This window comes from Cibotium barometz, chromosome 15 (genome assembly GCF_041138505.1).
Source record: "Cibotium barometz isolate CiBa-2024 chromosome 15, ASM4113850v1, whole genome shotgun sequence".
NCBI lineage: Eukaryota > Viridiplantae > Streptophyta > Polypodiopsida > Cyatheales > Cibotiaceae > Cibotium > Cibotium barometz.
In genome coordinates, this window is record NC_141060.1 from 39,019,138 (window position 1) to 39,034,453 (window position 15,316).

A 15,316-nucleotide genomic window follows, 5' to 3' on the forward strand; every position below is an offset into this window, starting at 1 on the left:
ATGAGTAGGTTTTTGGGCAAGTCAAATGTCCAGGAGGTATGTCCGAGACTATTGCTAGCACCATTGGTGTGAAGCAAGGATGCCCACTTTCCCCCACGCTATTTGGGTTATACATTGATGAGGTGGCTTGACTTCATTACACGGGGAGGCGGAGATGGAGTTGATTTAGCAGGTACCTCAGTACATATTATGCTTTATGCTGATGATATTGTATTAGTGTCTGAGTCTCCAGGAGGTCTACAGTAGCATCTACATGCACTCCATGATTTCTGCACACAGAGGGATCTTACTGTGAACCTCGGGAAAACCAAGGTTATGGTCTTTCATACATGGAGACAGGGCAAGAGTCAGCTGACATTCACTCTCGCAGGACGCCACGTGGAGGTGGTGACATCATACGTGTACCTAGGGGTTACCTTCTCTGCAGCAGCCACACGCTTCACCATGGGTTCAGCAGCCAGAGCTAGATTGACACGGGGATATGCAGCATTGGCTATGCTAGAGAGACAGTGCCACCAGCCACCAGGCGCATTTTCAAGAGCCCCGGACGAAGGGTTGGCTATTTGACACATTAGTCACACCGGGACTCATGTATGGAGCAGCGGTGTGGGCGCCAGGCCTTGCTACCCATTGGTGGACACAGATAGAGAGACCACAGGCCCTCATGATGGCACGCATGATACGCAGCAAACCGTCAGTACCTCATGACATTATCCGTGCAGAGTTTGCTGTGCCTCCTATGATGGTAGAGGCCATATTCCAGACTATATGCCTGCTAGACAGATTCAGAGAGATGCCACAGGACAGATTGTCATACAGAGCTTTTGAGGCATCTAGACAGCTGGCTGAGGCAGGAGACAGAGGATCATGGTATGCACAGGTCACACATTGGTTCTCACAGCATGGCCTAGACATGGATCATCTACCACCATTTCAGTATGGCAGGGATGCACCACATATCCGTCTCTCATAGTGAGAGGAACAGAGTATTGAGACAGGACCTATGGCAGCTCTATACACGAGAGACATGGATATCGCCTACACAGCCTCTTCCACCGGAGATGCTATACTACAGAGATCACTTCATGAGTATCACTGATGATGGATTTATAGAGAGGCCTAGATACATGGACGGCTTTTTACCACACGGCTCCCGAGTGGCTATTGGTCAGCTTAGAGTTTCATCACATCGATTGGAGATCGAGACTGGCAGAGCAGCACGGATCCCCCAAGAGGAGAGGGTATGCAGATTGTGCAGAGAGGAGGTGGAGAGTGAGGAGCATTATGTATGCAGATGCAGAGCATATAATACAGCCATCACAGAGAGATATCCCATTTTATTCAGAGAGCCACATTCCCTACGCTAGATCTTTGAGGCAGCAGACCAGAACATACTGGGGAGATTCCTTCTAGACATACAGCGTCATAGAGAGACATCATTACAGGCTCAGACAGCTCCAGAGGGGGGACGACAGACACACATTACTACATTTTTTCAGAGATCCATCCCACTCCCAGCCCCTACACGGCAGGGAATTACTCTCCAAAGAGCAGAGACACTCACAACCCGCAGGAGACAGAGGACACCTGGCTTTCGGACACCACGCCTATACCAGAGAGAGATGACAGAGATCAGAGCTCAGTTTTACAGAGAGGGTGCGGAGCAACTGGCTCGCTTCTTCAGAGTAGACCCAGGCATGTTCTGCAGGGAGCTGTGGACACCCCCTTCATTGATGTATACCATTTTATACCCCCAGTATGGTACAGGATGGAGCTAGCTAGGTTGCATATCATGATTGTATACTCCATGCATATTGCTTTGCATTCTCCTAGTAGTAGAGCTCCATCCCCTCCCCCACTCATTGTACTTATTGCACACCCAGATTCAGCTTTTTAGTTCAGTACTTTTTCATTTTGTTGGGATGACAGAGGATACCCCATACAGGTACACCGATTTGTCTCATAGGCCAAGTTCGGTCTTTTGGAAGACGTTGATAAAATCTTTCTTTCTTTCTTTCTTTCTTTCTCTCTCTCTCTTACCTTCAGTTCTTTCTTTTCTTTTCCAGACAGTGTATCAGATGTCACATGGTTGTAACTTTGGTCTCATAGGTCACTTTGGCTTTTGAAGACATTAATATAACATTTCATTTCTCTCTCAATGAAAAGAAATATCTACAATAAGACAGCCCCTACTATCAATATCTTTTTCAACCTATTATTTCACCACAACTATTCCATCATGCATTAGAATGTACACCATGAGAAGCATTGAAGACAATATCAAAAGAAAACACACCATGAGTAGGATAAAAGACAAAATATCAAAAGGAAACAAACCTTGCCATCTCTTACAGAAGGTTGCATGGCTTTGCATTCATCTTTTTTGATCCCAGTCTGTCCCTTACAGCAAGGGTTTTGAGCTGAAGGTAGTTTCTATCAATCCTCTATCAATCCTCAAATGGCTGGTTTCATGCTTTCCATGGCTCTTTCAAGCTCATAAATTTTAGAGAGAAGCATCTCTTTCTCCTTGAGTATTTGTGAGATTTGTGCCTCTTGCTCACTCTCTATCGATTCAACCTCTATGACTTTCTCACATAGCTGTTCCATGTCACGCTCTTCTGCCATTTGATAAGCTTCCCTCAAAAGGGCAAAGATCTGTTTCATGAAATTGGTTTTTTTTTTTCCTTTTTTTAAGACCATCATTATGCCATGCTGAAAATAGAAAGAGATAAATAATCAAGGTGAATTTCCATGTAAAAGATACCTTTAAAGACATCTTTGACAACAACACATTGGTATTCACAAAATCATTGCTTGATTTTTTGTTCGCTACATGAATCCGCCTTGTAACTTGTATATGTATCTCCCCTCTCTTTACCCCTTGTAAAGGGATCCATCTGTCTACTGTCTGATTTTGTGGCAAACTCTTATATTCCACACTGCAATTACCAATACTAGAAGTCGGTAAGAGTGTATTGTGGTCCTTGATGTAAAGTTCCAATGATTTACCATCATCTGGGAATTCTAATGTTTGATTCCATTGTGGATTCAAGTTCTTGTAAATGACCTGCAATGCATTAAATCAACAATTCAGTCAACATGTTTTTCTTTTGGCAGCCAGTTTTTTTTTTCATGTTGTCTTGACATCCAGTGTACTCATAGATCATATGTACCATATTTTTGGTCTCATAAGACCCTGCGAATCTTTGTACTCTCTCTCTCTCTCTCTCTCTCTCTCTCTCTGGCTGCTCCAGACCCACCTCGCCAGAGAGGAGTTACCTCAAACCCGGCCTCCACATTCGAGCGTGCTCAATACCCCCGGCCCCTCCGACGTCAGCCACGATCCCACCATCAGGTCCAGATCAAAGACATGCTCCTTTCCACGTGACATAGCTAAGGGAGTCCTCACGGCCATACTCCCATGCTTGATATTTTGGAGAGTGGTATACCATCTATGTTTCATGTTCTTGGTATTCCATGATGAGATTTCCATGAACAGTTTTGTATCACTCTAAGTGAGATAGTTTTGTTTTGTTTCTATTTTATTTTCCATTCCATAATGAGACATGCCATGGACATTATTGTATCACTTTGATCTCATAGGCCCATTGGATCTTCACTAGACGTTTACTCTCTCTCTCTCTCTCTCTCTCTCTCTCTCTCTCTCTCTCTCTCTCGGCCATACTCATTAGCCCCATGCTTGATATTTTGGAGAGTGGTATACCATCTATTGGGGGCTGATGCTCCTCTCATGTTCCAAGTTCGTGGTTTTCCATGATGAGATTCCATGGACAGTTTTGTATCACCCCAGTGAGATAGCTTTGTTTTGTTTCTATTTTATTTTCTGTTCTATGATGAGATATGCCATGGACATTATTGTATCACTTTGGTCTCATAGGCCCATTGGATCTTTAGTAGATGGCTTAATAAATCTTTCTTCCTCTCTCTCTACATCCAAGATAGACACTTAGATGGAATGGAGAAAGAGATTGCCAGGCTCAATCGAGAAATAGAGGATTGCAAGAATGAAGAAGGAGAAATCAGTCCCTCCATCCCCTCTAAAGTTGCAGACCTCAAGGTGAAGCTCCAGGAGAACATTGTGGGGACCAAAAGGGAGATTGTCTGAGGGTGCGTTGCAGTAGTGGAGAAAGAAGTTGAGGAGGAGTGGACATAGGTCACCAAGAGACACAAGACACCACACATGCCCACTATTACTCCTAACACAATTGAGGAGAATAAAAGGAGGAAGATTCGGGCATTACATGTGCATGTGGTTGGGGTGCAAAAGCAGACGCCACCATACTAATGGGCATAGAAGGCACACCATATATGGATGCATGGAGAGGAAGTAGGCACACCACATGTGCCCACTCAAATTCAAGGACACCACCAGCCGGCAAGCATTCTTGGATCATAGAGCAGACCTTAAAGGTGAGAAAATTTATCTTGGTGATGACCTCGCTCCCACACAGGTGGAGCATAGGAAAATGAGCATGCCCTAGGTGCTTGAAGCCTGTAAGGTGGAGAAGTGGGAAATTTATCAAAGTCATCATCACATCATAGTGGTTGAGTACTTTAGGTACGGTGCAGTATGGTACGTGTATGGTACAAGTACATAAAGTATGCATTAAGATAAGTACCTTAAGTACACATAGACATATACATATCTATGTATGTATATATATGTATGTATATATATATGTATATATATGTATATATATATACATATATATTGATATATATACATAAACATATCTATATACATACATACATACATACATATCTATCTATCTATCTATCTATATATATATATATACATATATATATACATATATATAGAGAGAGAGAGAGAAGAAAGAAAGAAAGATATATTAACGTCTACGAGAGGCCAAAGTCAGCCTATGAGACAAAAAATAATACAACTGTGTTCTTCTGGTCATCGGAAGAAAAGAAAAAGAAAGCAAAGAAAGAAAGTGCATGTGTCTGGATACAACTGTGAATCATCATGGATCGGTGGAGCCCATATACAAACAATATAAAGGCGGGTGGGGATGTGGATGGAGTGCTAAGGCAAGATGCATCTCTATATGCTGAAGGGGTAGTACAAGCATGCTATGCAGATCTATGTCTAACTCCATCCAGTGCCATAAGAGGGATATAAGATATCATACATCGTCGATGCTGAGGCTGTGAGTGGCGTGAACATGTACCTTGAGTCTGAATGAAAGCGAGCTAGCCTCTCCTGTGTCTCCAACTGGTGTCTCATCCGGATAGCTGCTATCTCTCAGTGACGGAGTCGGGGTGCTCTATGTCCAATCTGTCTAGGTCTCCTCCTGGCTCTCAATTCCTCTGCTCTCTGTGCGGTCACCCCACGTGGTACATCAGCTGGCACTGGCATAGCTCTCTAGAAGAAATCTGTGAGCTGGGACTGTCTCCCACCCCTAGTGGGAGCGGGTGTCTAGAGGAGTCTCTCTCGAAAACTATGAAGCTCTAGTAGTAGTCTGCCAAGCTGTCACTGGTCCTAGGCCTCCATCAACTGATGTAGTGAAGAGTGCTCCTCAAACAATCCTGCATATCTATCTCTGACCCCCTGGTGGGCTCTACATCTACATACAAAGTGATCCTCGGTTCCTGAAAATGTGCCTGATGACACTGACGCTCAAGGCCAGCAAGACCTGCATACCCCCGGGTCACTCTGTCTCGGACTGCCTGAGCCATGGAGAAGCGTCCAGCTGAGCTAGTAAATGTGATGCCAAGGTAAACATAAGAGCTCACCACCTCGACCCGCCATCCTGCTAATGTGAGAGTAGTGTGGCTCCTGACTGCGGGTGAGGTGTGGAAGATCATAACCTTGGTTTTCCCAAGGTTCACTGTGAGACCCTGCTGTGCGCAGAAGTCATCACAAGGTGTCTTTGAAGCCCAATCTGTGTGTCGGATACCAAGACGATGTCATCAGCATAAAGCATAACATGGACAGTAATACCTGATAGCTCAACCCCAGAGCCTCCTCCCTGTGTGATGTAGTCGACCAGGGAGAGCGGGCACCCCTGCTTCACACCAATGGTGCTAGCAACTGTGTCGGACAAGCCTCCTGGGCATCGGACTCTCCCAAAGACCTGCTCATATAGCCTGTATATGCCCCACATCATGTCTGAGGGTATGCCTAGTGTCTGTAGTCGCCGAAAGAGGCACTCTCTGGGCACAGTATCAAATGCCTTGCGGAAATCCACAAAGCAACAATAGAGCCGTTGTCTCCGTGCCTTGGCCTGATCAATCAGGCACCTCAATGTAAAAATGTGGTCGATGCTCGAGAAGGCTCATTGGAAGCCTGCCTGGCCTGCTGCTCTCAATCCCCCATATCCTCTGCATGAGTGCTCAGCTCTGCCTCCAAAACTGCCCCGTATAGTTTGGCCAATATATGGCCAATCATGATGGTCCTGTAGTTCCCGGGGTCTAGTACATCTCCCGCTTTATGGATCGGCACAATAGTGTGCATCGTCCACTCAGCCGCCGGAAACCCCACTGACAGAGCTCTGTTGAAGAGATGAGCAAGAAATGGTACCAATGTATCAATAGCATAGATGAGATGCTCTCCCTGTAATCCTGTATGATCTGTCGCCCGTCCATGTTGGAGTCGGCATATGGCCCTCCTAACCATAGGTGGGGTGAAGAAGGTGGAGACTGTGGGGCATGGCTCTGTGGGCTGTGGTATAGGGGGCTGTGCAGGCACATCATAGAGTCTCTCTGCATATGTCTGCCAGGTCTGAGGATCGGTAATAGGTGTGGGAGGACGAGGCTCTCTGAGTCTCCTCCAAGCAGCAGCAGCATCTCTGCTCATGAGCATGTGATATGTGTCCCAGTACTGAGCCTCCTCATAAGCTCGCCGCTTACGGCGGGTGAGAGTATGCATCCTCCTGCCTACCTGTCTCTGGGTGATCTCCCCGCGAGCCCTCTGCACTCGGAGACTGCAGTAAAGGTTTCTGCACTCATCATCATACCATCGGTTCTGGGGCATGCTCAAAGATGTAGGTGGCTGTCCTGTCTGTATGTGGTATGGGAAACTCCTCGCGGCTGTGGAGTGCAGTACATGTGAGAGCTGGGAGGTGAGCATAGCCATGGGTGCCGATGGGTCTAAGGCAAATAGCTGATCATGAACATAATAGTCATACACATCGGCTAGGTCCTGAGTGAAGTGGAAAATAGTGCATGGTGGCTGTATGATGGGTGGGTGGGTCTCCAGTAAGCTCCTAAAAGTGAGGGATAGATATGTATGATCCGCCCCAATGGGGCATGGTGGTGCGGTAAAGTGAGACACCATATCTGCTGCCTCCCGGGATCCCATCACATAGTCCACTGTACTGCTGCCACCCCCCACTGGAAAGTAAGTCAACCCACCTGAATCTGGCCACTGAGTCATCCCGTTATAAATAACGAGATGGTGTCGGGTTCCAAGCTCCAGCAAATGTTGCCCATATCCAGTGCTGTCAGCTCCTCCGTCAACGGAGATCCGAGTGGTCCCTGTATCCTCTGTAGCTAGCGGCTCTAGTCTCAAGGGATCCTCAAAGTCATAGGCTCAAAGTCCGTGCATTGAAGTCCCCCATCAAGAAGACTTCTCCCAGTGTCGAATAGTGTAAGATCTCCTCAGATAAGACAGAGTATGGGGACTCACTAGCTCTCCTCCACCCGGCTCCTCAGTGGTGGCAAACCGCGACCCCTTCGGAGGAAAGTAGCAAAGGGCGATATAAATCCATCTGGTCTCCGAGAGGCGTAAGCTAATCCACATGTATCTCGCCTCCGAGTCTCGTGCTACGACTCGAACATGCTCATGTAACCCATGTCTGAAAAGCACTGCAATACCTCCTGAACGTCGGGAGGTGGCCTGTCTCATCCCCTGTCGGTGAGCTGACTCTCCCACTGATAACCCTCAACCGGTGGTAAGCCCCTCTCCGGGCTCTCATGTGTCTCTGTCATCAAGATGATATCCCGGCCCTCCATCACCTCCTCAAGTCTCCCTGGATGTGTCCATAGGGCTCCATTACAGTTCCAGGCTGCTATGTGTATCTCTTTGTCTTCATGTTGTTTCCTCCGTGTCTCATAGGCCAGATGGCGTTATTCGACCCTCTTCCCATCAATGTAGATGTGACCATCCCTATAATGTGCCTTCTTCCCTTCTTTGCGTGCCACCTTGATCTTCGGCATGCATAATCTTCTGTGCTCCAGCTGCATCCATGTGAGGTCATCATCGAAGTAGATGGGGTCCCCTGGCAAGCTCCTCAAGATAGCACGTCTTCTCATAAAGCTCATCTTACTCTCCTCGTCCGGGAACTGTAGCACTAAGGCCTTGCCTTTGGTGGAGTCCTTTGGGGTTGTCCTCCATACTCTAGTGAATGGGAGCGGCTCATCCTCCTTTAGTCCCAGCTTGGTACATAGGTTCCGCCCGTCAATCTCGGGCGTGGAGGCAGTGCTCTCTGGTATCCCTGTGACTCGGATGTTTAGGCGCCAAAAGTGGCTAGTTTTTCAAATGGATGTAAAATCAGCTTTTCTGAATGGACATCTCAAGGAGGAGGTGTATCTTGCTCAGCCACCAAGGTTTACGCTGGCCAAATCAAAAAATAAGGATTGCAGGTTGAAGAAGGCTTTATACGAGCTAAAACAAGCCCCAAGGGCATGGTACCAACGAATAGATAAATTTTTCAAAAATATTGGTTTTTCTAGAAGTGCATCTAATACTAACTTGTATGTACTTAGAAAGGATGGCAAATGTGTGATAGTTGTTCTCTATGTGGATGACCTGATTATCACTCGCAACCATGAAGACTTGATTCAGCAAACACGAGAAAGGCTTGGCTCTGAGTTTGAGATGACAGACTTGGGGCTCTTGCATTATTGCTTGGGGATCGAGGTTTAGCAGGAGTCTAACAAGGTCTTTATTTCTCAGCAGAAGTATGCAACATAGATCTTGAAGGCATTTGGTATGACAAACTGCAAGCCAATAAGTACACCAAAGGAGGTAAACTTTAGGCTTTCTTCTGAGGACACTTCACCTTCGGTTGAGATCAAGATGTACAGGAAGCTTGTTGGGAGTTTGATTTTCTTGTGCAATACTAGACTAGACATTTGCTATGCAATTGGTGTGTTGAGCAGGTTCTCCAACAAACCAAGGGAAAGTCATTGGAATGCAGCAATGTGTGTGCTCAGGTACATTAAAGATACTCTTGAGTTATGTAATTACATACATATCTAGTGACTCCTTAGTGGGATATTGTGACTCTGATTGGGCTAGAGATTGTGACACCAAAAAGTCAGTTTCTGGATATTGCTTCTTACTTGGATCCAGTGTGTTCTCTTGGATTAGTAAGAAGCAACCCACAATGGCACTTTCTTCAACTGAGGCAGAGTACAAGGCCGCTTGTTTTGCTGCTTGTGAGGCAGTATGGTTGAGGAGGATTCTAGCAGATATGGGAGTTCCAGTGAGATCAGCCCCCATGACCTTACGATGCAACAATCAAAGTTGCATGGCCATTGCAAAGAACCCTGTGTTTCATGCTCGCACAAAGCGCATTGAGATTCAGTATCATTATGTGCGAGAGTCGATCGAGGATGAGATTGTGGAGCTGGAATATTGTTCTACGGAGCAGAACTGCATCGACATCTTCACCAAAGCTCTTGGGAAGGACCAGCTCACATGACATCTTCATGGACTTGGCATTGGGCCAAGAAACTCTTAGTTCATCTTCGAGTGGACATTGAGGGAGGGTGTTAGTATATGTTCAATGCCCGCCTCTCAGCATGTATCTCACATTGATATGTGGTGCACATTTGTACGGCCCCCATTATGAGGAGAAGCCATTGGTGCACATATCTTTAGTGGGAACCCCAGCTTAGATGCTGGAAGGGGTCGTAGTTGTGACCGTTGATGGTTAGGAGATGATGAGGGGTACAAGCGTTAGCTAGGGTCCCGTAACCCTGGCCCGAAATGGTATAGGGAATATTCTCTCGGGAACTAAGTTCATCATTAGTGGGTGGTGGTCAGTGAAGATGCGTTATGAATACGTGGGCAGTGAGCCGTGTCAATGCAACGTAGCCATCCACGTCTTGGATGCGTCCACCGCACTACCTCTAGCACTATAAATGGATATAGTTGGCACAAGCAAAGGCATCCAATGCTTGTGAGCATATATTCCTTATACTCTCAGTATGCCCTCCATCTAGCGTCTTTCTAGATCGCCATCTAAGCTCTACACTAGAGCGCACAGGTGGACAGCACCATCATATAGTACCTATCTCTTGTTTGGTATAATCAGAATTTTAAAATTCTCTCCATTCTCTCTATTGCGCTGTCTAGTGTACTTTCTCTTGTTGTATCTGTTTCCGTTGTGCCATATTCTTACAAGTTGATGGCACCTGCTCGTGCCACACGAGCATCAACAACACAAGCATTATGAGCAGGTGCTAATACCAGTGTAGCAGCTGAGGTAGCAACACATTGTTCTCTTCTGAGAGCTATGCTAAGTCAACCAAGGAGGGTACTGTGATGAGGACATCGAGGATGTTGAGGATTGAGTGCCCAGACTCCAGATTGAGGAGGCTCCTCAATCAGGCTCCTCTAGATTGTCATGCATCTATCACCATGGTTTACTTTGTGTATTTTAGACTTCAATTTTCTTTTTTGGTCAGCTCAGGATTCAGAATTTACTTGATCACTTTGAGTGCTCAGTGGACAATGTCACTCTTGCCTGCTCAGTGCTTTATATATTGTTTCTTGAGTTTTGAGCAGTTGCCATTGTTGATGATGGAATCCAGATCTTTCTTCTTAATGTTGCCAGTTTATTTATGCCAATTGGTTGGTTGTTTGCCCACTGTAACTCGGTCACCCTGAATCTTTAGTTTTAACTTGTAAACATGTTTTAATGTGTAAATGATACATGTTTAATATTGTTTTGCAAGGAAGGCAACATTTTTTTCGCATATTATAACTTACATATAAATTTGGGGCCTCCTATATAAAACGTTTTTGAAATGTCTCTGATTTCAAAGAAACATTTTTGAAACTTCTCAAAAACATTTATGAAACACGTTTCAAAAAACCCCTAGTCACTATGGTCATAATGGTTCAGGAGCCCACTACATATGGGTTCGGTTACAAATGACAACCTCGAGATGCATTACAGATTACAACCTCGAGAAGCATCTATGTGGGGGTCTGCTATTTCGCCCCAAATTCTTCACAATATGCCCCACAAGGCCAGAGCGAGTCTCCATACACAGCTCTCTTTGAGGATATCACTGACTTCTTGGGAGGTGAGGTCCTCTTACTTGGGGACTTCAATGCTAGGACCAAGAGTTAGCAGATCCAGATGTATGCTTTTGAGGATCCCATCAAGTTGTAGGTGATAGACCAAGATGGCACAGGGCTACAACGGATCTCACAAGACGGTGGAGACATCAACTTCTACGGGAGATGCCTCCTACAACTTAGCTCATGCCACAGCCTTGCTATCTATAATGGGATGGCACGGTGGCCTACATCAGGAGGCCTTACTAGTTTTCCATATAACGGGGGATCCATCACAATCGATTGTCTTATCGGATTACTGGAACTAGCCTCCATGATACCTGACTTTAGCATCCCCCCATGCTCACTTGGTGCCGACCACAATTACCTTGCACACCACCTACCCCACCTCAGGTACCACCCATCTCCCACTATACCCAGATCCATTTCACCCATGATTGAAATCTTATCTATGCAAATCATCTGCACCTCTCACCCCCCTCACCTCACAGCTCACAACAATTTTCCACACTTCTGCTGGTCCACCGCCAAACCCCGCACAGGTACCATGCCTCAAATATGTTGGTATGACAACGAACATCGTATGAAACATGCACGTCTTTTGCATGAGTTAGGTACTGTCCAAATCCACAAGCGTGCCGCTAAACAAATTAGCTGGTACCTTACTCGCTCTACAAGAAACAAGCACATTGTCATAAACAGCACAAGGACTTACACGAACTCTTCCTAAGCAGGAATTCTGAAGAGGCTTGGCGTAGGATCTGGAACTCTCACCCCCCCTCACCTCACAGCTCCCAAAAATTTTCCACACGGGTCATTGATTTCCTAGACCAGCATTGCCTCGGACTCTACCTGATTGACCCACGCCACCACAGAGATCAGCTATACAGAGAGGCATAGTGGCAAACCCTAGATTCGTGAGGTTCTCCGCCGACATGACACGCTCCCATCACAAAGGCCTGACGTTCACTCCACCATCAGATCGGTTCTGGCCAAGGCACGTATCGTCATTAGCTGATCACAGCATATCTCACTCTACACAGGATCATCTGTTGATCACATGTACTATCATATGTTTTCATTTTACTTTTTCTTTCAGTTTTCCATGGCCTAGTATATCCATGGTACCATTGTATTTCTTTTGATCTCATAGGCCCTTGGGGTCTTCCATAGACATTAATATAACTTTCTTTCTTTCTTTCTTTCTCTCTCTCATCTACCTCCCCACAAGGGCTCACACTACAAAGAGCCTCGGAGATCAGAGCTGCCAGGAGACCACGATGACCCAGAGGCAGACCACCAGTACTACATCAGGCCCAGTCTGCCCAAATCTAGGCATGATACCGCAAAGCTATGGAGGAGAGAGTCTAGAGGCTACACCAGGGCACAACAAATGTGAGAGTCCTCCTCGCCCCATGCCCCATGTATGATGTACCACACCCCACCATCTCCATTGGGTGGAATTAGTAGTATACCACCTATCATGATTGTACATCTATAGCATGCTAGACAGTGACTGCATAGTGAGCTGCATATGACTAGGATTAGCTTTTCATTTCAGTTTTTATTTCCATGATACTCAGGACATGGACTTGTTGTATACAGATTTGTCTCATAGGCCAATCTGGCCTTCCATAGACGTTAATATGTCTTTTCTTTCTTTTCTCTCTCTCTCTCTCTCACAGATCAACTTCAGATCCGAGGAATGCTCCATAAAATACAGAGACACCCAATCATGAGCTGTGGATTTGGAGTGTCACCATGAGGTCATTGATACGGCCCCCATCTGTGTGTACTTCTACCATGTACTCATACCACATTATAGGCTTCAATCACATGGCTGTTGTGTATTACTTTTTCATTCTCACATGCTCACATGGTAGGTAGCTAGTTTCATTTTCAGTTTTTTCCATCACTCACTATTCTCATGGACTACTTTTTTGGTCTCCAAGATCCTTTGGATCTTTTGCAGACGTTTGATATAACTCTCTCTCTCTCTCTCTCTCTCTCTCTCTCTCTCTCTCTCTCATACACATGCAGATACATAGAGATATGATCTGTTTGGCGCACCTTTGTCCTCTTCTTTTGTTCACCATAGTGAACACTTACAAATGGATCACTGGTTCCGCGCAAATCTGCTGCTACTAAATCTCTGGCCTCAACCAGCACAAGCTCAAGCATGCCATTTGCTGCAGTTTTAGCCTGTCTTTGAAACCCATAATCAGCACAATGACCCACAAGGCTTGTAAACGGAAAGGTAAATCTTGAACAAGGACTTTGTAACAGCCTACTTTATAAGAGAAAACACTGGGCAACTGCAAAATCCAAACAAAGGATGTGCCCAACCTTGGACTTAAAAAGATTAGATTGAGCTCTAACAGCCTTGATAGTCAGCCTTACTTCCCCAGTGTCCATATTTTCAAGAGGTACCCATATATCTCTGCATTCGCCATCTTCTAGCCCTTCCAAGTTCATTCGTGCACTTCCCAATGTTTCATCAATTAACAAATCAGAATCGTAACACTTGAGTTTCAAGTACTCTCCACCACTAATTTCTGCAAACTCGAATGTTTGATTCCAAGAAGGATTGAGGTTCCGTGGTATTGTCTTGGTTTTGCGTACAGTCTGCATCAAAAAGCTTTCAAAGTCACAAATAGACTAATTACAGTAAATAAACAGTTTGTTTACCTGCCTGTATTTTGTTCTAGCAACTAGAGAATGGATAACGGAAGATCATACAATACATAAGGGCTGAAAATAAAATGTAAGGGGGTCACCCATCTATTTATACATCTAAATGCCCAGATCTGTTACACTATGGGGACAGCAATAACCTCCTATGCCTAGATAACAGTGCACGATGAGGGTGAACCCAGGATTAAATACACCAGCCAAGCAAACAGTGTTACAACAAGGCCCTCTCCTCGTCATGTAAACTACAAGTGCCATCCTCTACTCAAGACTCTCGGCTTCTATGCAGCTCCAAATTCCATGTGGAATAGTGTGCTTGGCATTTGGAGCAACTACCTACTGCACCATGCTAATCAGACCTGTCTCCTCCTTTAGCCAAAGGGAATGGAAAGGAAGCCGTGCCTGCACCTAGCTATACAAACTATAAATGATAATGTTTAGAAGGTAATAATTGAAATATACGTTCTCGCTGTTTATTTCTTAGTCGACCCAAGCATTAACCTTATCAAATGAGGGTGCACATCATCATTGGCCGCAGCACCTGCACCTAGCTCACAACAAGCATTAACCTTATCAAATGAGGGTGCCTATCATCATTGGCCACGACATCGGATGCGGAAATTAGTGGTGCTTTTGCTTCACATTCTACAGAACCCTCAAGTCCCTCTTCTCCCATAGCTACAGCAGATTCTCCACACATGGGTAAGGCAATGCCATTGATAGACACATGTTTCTATGGCTATTGCATTTACTATCCTTCACGTGCACAACCCTCCTATGTCTCTACAAAGAAGAGAAAAACGGAGCCTATTGCATTTACTATCCCTTGAAGTGCACAACCCTCCCATGTCTCCACAAAGAAGAGAAAAAGGGAGCCTATGCATGACAGATTTACCTCAAAAGCACCCTTTGCCTCCAAGCTAAAGAACATGCAAAGATTGTGAAGCTTACATTTTCTATCATACAGCATGTCTATGCACTACAGTTGGTTTTGGAGTGCTCCAAACAGATGGCGCATAAGGCTCATTGCAGCTGCAAATATGCATGTACCACCAGTTCGTTCGAGTCACATTGCTTTCAAATGGAGCACCTGTTCCCCCTCTCTTGATCCCTCGCGGTGGTAAGAGATCAACCACATCATCCCCCTGGATTTGACCCAGCTTCATCCAGACTAGACATGGATGTCCCTAATCGAGCTTTCCCTAAAACTCCAGTCCTGAAGAGAGCACTTCCTCAGGGTCAGTCGGGATGGAATCATTGAGGCGCCCAATTATCTCCATAGACACATGTTGCACACAATGAGGAACATTGAGGATCACCATTGGTCAA

General features: G+C 45.5%; 1 protein-coding gene across 16 annotated transcripts in view; it reads right to left on the reverse strand.

Moving 5' to 3' along the window:
- LOC147631281 (synaptotagmin-5-like) overlaps positions 1 to 15,316 on the reverse strand; it is a 110,977-nt gene that overhangs the window by 23,904 nt on the left and 71,757 nt on the right. For 13 of the 16 annotated variants that reach the window (XM_086809640.1, XM_086809644.1, XM_086809637.1 and 10 more), the window contains 4 exons: positions 13,643 to 13,921; positions 13,367 to 13,498; positions 2,765 to 3,067; positions 2,338 to 2,655 (listed from right to left, as the gene is read on the reverse strand). In XM_086809640.1, the coding sequence (XP_086665766.1) occupies positions 2,455 to 2,655; positions 2,765 to 3,067; positions 13,367 to 13,498; positions 13,643 to 13,921 (915 nt within the window). In that variant the 3' untranslated portion in view covers positions 2,338 to 2,454. Of the gene's footprint in view, positions 1 to 2,337; positions 2,656 to 2,764; positions 3,068 to 13,366; positions 13,499 to 13,642; positions 13,922 to 15,316 lie in introns of those variants that run through there. The other 3 variants (XM_086809646.1, XM_086809645.1, XM_086809647.1) reach the window with 3 other exon arrangements.